The sequence below is a fragment of the Gavialis gangeticus genome, unplaced genomic scaffold (genome assembly GCF_001723915.1).
Source record: "Gavialis gangeticus isolate Ggan-Ray unplaced genomic scaffold, GavGan_comp1, whole genome shotgun sequence".
NCBI classification, from domain to species: Eukaryota; Metazoa; Chordata; order Crocodylia; family Gavialidae; genus Gavialis; species Gavialis gangeticus.
This window is the reverse complement of record NW_017729033.1, coordinates 99,544,488-99,550,290: the sequence shown is the minus strand read 5'-3', so window position 1 is coordinate 99,550,290 and position 5,803 is coordinate 99,544,488. Positions and strand designations below refer to the sequence as shown.

Sequence of the window (5,803 nt, the reverse complement as noted above, 5' to 3'; positions counted from 1 at the left end):
CCTACAGGCTGGGGAAGTCCCTTTTCGTCAGTGCAGAGGCAGAAAAGGATCTTGGAATCATTATTGATTCCAAAATGAACAAGAGCCGGCAGTGCGGGGACACGGTCAGAAAGGCCAACCGCACCTTGTCATGCATCCACAGATGCATCTTGAGCAGGTCCAAGGAGGTGATCCTCGCCCTCTGTGCGGCACTGGTCAGGCCACAGCTGGAGTACTGCGTCCAGTTCTGGACACCGCACTTCAAGAGGGATGTGGACAACATGGAGAGGGTCCAGAGGAGGGCCACTTGCATGATCAGGGGTCAGCAGGGCAGTCCCTACGAGGAGAGGTTAAAGGACCTGAACCTGTTCAGCCTCCACAAGAGAAGGCTGAGGGGGGACCTAGTGGCAGTTTACAAACTAGACCAGCAGGCACTGGGTAAGTCCCTGTTCCCCCGACCACTACCAGGAGTGACTAGAAACAGTGGACACAGGCTAGCGGAGGTTAGATTCAGGCTAGACATCAGGAGGCGCTACTTCACAGTCAGGGCGGCTAGGATCTGGAACCAACTTCCAAGCGAGTTGGTGCTGGCTCCTACCCTGGGGGTCTTTAAAAGAAGGCTAGATGAACACCTGGCCGGGGTCATTTGACCCAGTACCCTTTCCTGCCACAGCAGGGGGTCAGATTTGATGATCTGCTCAGGTCCCTTTTGACCCTACTAACTATGAAACTATGACTTCTTCCCCACATTGTGTTGGAGGCGATGGGACTGATCTGCTGTCCTTCCTTGCCCCAGTGATCTGTAGAGCATATATCCTCAGGGACTTCTCTTTTTACTGGAAATTGCTTTACCTGGAAACTAGAATGGGGTGCAAGTTTGATAAAACCAAAAAAGTGAACTGAGAAGCATCTTGAGCTTTCCCTTCTCTGGAGTTGCCAGGTTAGATTTGATAACAAATCATGTGAAATTTGCAAGAGCCATGTATGAAATTTGCATACACAGCTTTCTCTGAAGCAGTAACAGCAGAAAGGATGTTGGGCAGCTGATTCGTGGTTAGTTTTTTTTTGATGTTATCAGGAAGGATTTCCTTCATGGGTCAGTCAGCTCTCAAGTGAGCAAGCATAGTGACACGTACTGGAAAATAAAATTCCTTTTAATCCTACCTCTCTTTCTTATTTCAGATTCTTGTTTCTGCTTGTCTGTTTTCCTTTCTTTCATTTTTCTCATGTCTCTGGTTACTTACATGTCACAAGAATCCCACTCCCTCTGCTTGGAGGTGAGTGTTTTTTCAAACAAAACTTTTAAACAAAACATTTTGTCTTCCTCATTTAGGGAGACAGATATGTGACTGCTGGATTTCCTGACCTGCTTAGCAAGCTTGCAGCTTGTAGCATGAGCTGTTATCAAATGCTATGTAGACACCAATGGCATAGTTGTCTACCTGCACTCCAAACAGCAGCCTGTAGGGGAAGTTTTTAGTCATAAATTTGTGCTGTCTAGTGCACTGAAGTGTGCTGTAAGCCCTATTTAAGGGGAAGTGTTTTGTTGTGTGTCCCATTCTCGTGTCAGTATTATAAGAAAAGGAAGGATAGGCATAGAATAAATGAATTTACCCTCTTACTAAAGATGGCTCCAGCCAAGGACTACCAGACATTGTCTTTATTGAAGACTATGGCTCTTGATCATCCCCAAAGCAAAATAGGATGGTTCTTCTATGCCTGAGGAAAGCCTGCTCATTGTCCTTGTCAGCACTCCTGGGGCTACTTTTACAATGATTTAACTGTAACTGGTAGAAAAACTGACAGTTGAAGACATGTGTCCCCCAACTGTGGATGCAGTAATAATGGCACTTGTGTTCATCTCAGCATAGCTTGGGATAAGCGTTTCTTTAATACTGTAAACTGGCTTGACTAAAGGGCTTTACGTAGATTTTTAACTAGACATTTTCCCCCTTATTTCTGTTAAGAGGAAAGAGTGAAATTATAGAAGGTTTAGATCAAAACTTAGAAAATGGGACCTCGTGTTCATGTCCATACTCAGGCTTCTGAAACGTGCTGAGCACCTAGCAGTTCCCAGGGGCTCACTGGAATGAGGAGGTAAAATGGATGCCAAAATGTGGACATATTAGGTTATTTTTTAAAAATGTTGGCATTGCTCTCAACCTGCTTAGTTTGATTCCTAGACCTGATTAGTTTTAGAAAGCAGCAGATCAGAAAAGTGGAGAGGAAATGCTGGGCTGAATACCTCCCTGTACCTCTGTCATAACCTGATGGCTGAAAAGAACTGCAGAGTGTTTTCCTGACTGTACAGTTGTTCAATCTGGGCTCGAAGTTGGATGTGTTCCTAAGGAGACCTAATCCTGATGTTTTCTTTAATGTAACATTGTCTATTAAATGGACTAAAATGCATACAGCAGAAAAAAGGCGTCTGTGCCTTAGCAGCTCCCAAAGGCTCAGTTGCCCTGCCTCATACTCAGCCCTCAATGCTCTGGGCAGCTGGATGCCTGCCTTTATGCATGTTTGTATTAATAATGCACAGCATGTGCTGAGAGACTCTGTTGCCACTACCAACAAGTTAAACAGATATAGGATGATGCTTGCATATTAGCACTTGCCATTTAAGTCTTTACACTGGCTACTGCAGTGGCATATCACAGGGAGAAGCTATAAGAAAATGAAGCTTGGAGGACCTGGTATGTCCTGGAAATGTTTATTCTTGGCCTCCTGATCAGTTCGGCCATTTTATAATATTTTTTTAAATACACGAGAGACTCTTTTTCTTTTTCCCCTCCTTTTTGAGTGTATTTCCAACCCACAGCATGAATGGTCACTTCTTAGTAAAACTGGCAACCAAGTTTCTCTGCAACATGAATTAACAGTATTTCTCTTTCCCACCTTCTCTCAACATGCCAGGCAAGAATTTGTTGATGCCTATGTGAATTATATCTTCAATCTCTCAGTCCATGAATGGTATACAGCCTTCTCTACTGGCTTTCTGAAAGTGTGTGGTGGGAAAGTGCTTGAACTCTTTCAGCCCACAGAGCTGAGGGCCATGATAGTTGGGAACAGCAATTACAACTGGGAGGAACTGGAAGAGGTAAACTTACAGAGGACTTTCTTTACTTTCCTTCATGGGTACAGGAACTGTTAAGGGTGGTGCAGAGGTTAGGACACTAACCTGGGATTTGGGAGACTGATGATAAAGTCCCTGCTCTTGCATAGATTTGCAGTGTGAGCTTGGGTAAGTCACTAAAGTTTTCTCTGCCTCTGTCTACCTGTGTGGTGAAGATTTCCTGGTGTTCAGATATTATGGGAATGGGGGCCATTAAAGTACCTAAGACATCTTATTTTACAAGTAGGTACAGTTTTGGCCATGGTCTTAATACTGGGTCTCTGATGGAAGGAGATGAGCTAAATTACTCCCTTCCACTTCCATTCTTGGGTACTTTTTTCTTAGGCACTCAAAAGCTGTTAGACTGCTAAGCTATCTTTCTACTGGCTTGAGGCAGAATGAGGGAGGATTTACTCTTTTTTATTAGGCCTGAAGTTTGAGATTTAGGGGAAGGTATAAACATGAACAGTCTTGGTAAAATTCATCTCAGCACAAAGGAAGAGCAGCACAAGGCCTAGAACTTAAGTGGTCCATAAATCTTGTGATGCCCCCTCATGTGGTTAAAGTGTATTCTGTTAGGGCATGCATATAATGTACTAACATTTGGAACAGAGAAACAAACTACAGACCAAGTAATACAGGCTTTATATTATAGACTGTAAATTCCCATTCATGGTTCCACTTCAACAACTATAATTTTTTCTCAAATAAATAGCTGGAAATATATTGTCTACTTTCTTCCTACTTAGGACTCTAAGGGAAGCTAGTTCTGGGTTGACATTTCTTTTTAGTTTTTACTTTTTGTAAGTTAAATGTTGGTGGCTCTTCTTGACAGAGCACTATCTACAAAGGGGATTACTCTGCTACACACCCAACAGTGAAGATGTTCTGGGAAACCTTTCATGAATTTCCCTTGGAAAAGAAGAAGAAATTTCTGTGTAAGTATTTTCCAGTGGTATTTGCAGTCTCTTAGAACCACAGAACCAAATTTGAATCTCTGTTAAAATAATGTAATTCCAAAGTAACACCATTGACTCTTTTTCTTTTTTCTCTCTCCTTTTTGAATTTCCCAATCAAAGCTGAAAGGCGACTTATCAGTGATAAGTCTGTTTTCTCTTCTGTTTTCATTTTGGTGCTACATATCTCTTGTCATGGGAACACTGGGGCAGTGTCAGATAAACTGTACTAAGGGATGTATTTCTTGCCCTCAGGGGGGGAAAAAAAGACTCACAATTGATTTAAAATATATAGTGTCATTGAGCCAGTTTTTGCACTGCTTTGATTTGTGAATTTGTCATAGAATCATACAAAAGTAGAGCTGGAAGGGCTCTCAGGGAGGTCATCTGGTCTAACCCCCAGCTCAAGGCAAGATCATCTCTGATTAAACCACACTATACAAGTGTTTGTCTACCCTGTTCTTAAAACTACCTGAACAACCCCAGTGCCCCAGAACTCAAAGAACACCTCACTTGCCCAAAAGCAAGGAGATGAGGGCACTATCAATGTCCTTCCATTGCTATTTGTTCAAATCCACTTGAAAGATCCCAGGAAGAGGACCATGCCCCCTCCTGCAGAGGAAAGCAAAAACCGCACAGTCTGTGCCAGGAGTCAGCAACGTGTAAGCTGAATTTGACCTAAGGAATCATTGGATCCAGCCTGTGCATGTGGGGCTTTGGTGGCATTCAATGTCAGGGGGCTTTGGCTGGGTTCTAGCACCTGTCCACCTGCCTCTGACCTGGGGTGGGTCATTCTGGCCAGCTGCTGGAAAAGGTTGCTTACCCCTGGTCAGTGCCAGTTTGACTATGGGGTAAAATTCTTTCCTAACTCCAGATGTGGTGATCAGTCTGATCCTGAGTGGAGACGCAAGATCCACAAGCCAGGAACCCCAGGTTTTTTCAGGTGTAAACTAATAACAATGTTCTCTAGTGGAAAGTGCATTCTTACCATGTACCATGAAACTATTCATATTTTTTTTTGAGTTAGTGGCTTAAAAAATATTCTGTTTCCTGTACATTTTAAGTGGAACCTGTACTAGAGAGGAGTATCCCTACTGTGTGTTCTGAATTCTGAATCAGAATGTGTAAGACTCCAGTTTCCCTACACAGTGCTTGGTTCACGTTGCCTTTTGGGAGTGACAGGCCAGAATCCAGGTTATGTTGGTAGGAAGGTCCTTGCCATTTGCCTGTGGGAAGAAAGTATTTGATAATCTCACTGTAAAAAACATGATACACATAGTGAAACAAAGCATTCCTGAGTCATGCTAAGAACCACACCCTGAGCAGGTATAAACAGTTAGCAATTCACACTAGCTGAGGATCTAGCTCCTGTGCTGCTTTTCAGGAGCCAAAGAAACATGCACTTGAGGCTAACAGTTCCAGAGTGTAGGTCTAGATCTCTGCACACAGTTGTCATTGTGCAACATTCTGAATGAATACATGTGGGCTTTTTTGCTCAGGGTACGCAAGCTGTTGGCCTTTAGATCCAAAGGCTCTGGACTTTATTGCTTTTCATAATTTCATAGTTGGTAGGGTCAGAGGAGACCTGAGCAGATCATCTAGTCTGACCCCTTGCCATGGCAGGAAAGAGTACTGGGGTCAAATGACTCCAGCAAGGTGTTCATCTAGCCTCCTCTTAAAGACCCCCAGGGTAGGAGCCAGCACCACTTCTCTTGGAAGTTGGTTCCAGATCCTAGCCGCCCTGACAGTGAAGTAG

General features: G+C 43.5%; 1 protein-coding gene across 2 annotated transcripts in view; it reads left to right on the top strand.

Annotated features, from left to right (window-relative positions):
* Positions 1-5,803, top strand: part of HERC3 (HECT and RLD domain containing E3 ubiquitin protein ligase 3) — a 96,872-nt gene that overhangs the window by 84,228 nt on the left and 6,841 nt on the right. For both annotated transcript variants that reach the window (XM_019526253.1, XM_019526252.1), the window contains 2 exons: positions 2,893-3,076; positions 3,927-4,029. In XM_019526253.1, coding sequence (XP_019381798.1) covers positions 2,893-3,076; positions 3,927-4,029 — 287 coding nt within the window. The remainder of the gene's footprint in view (positions 1-2,892; positions 3,077-3,926; positions 4,030-5,803) is intronic.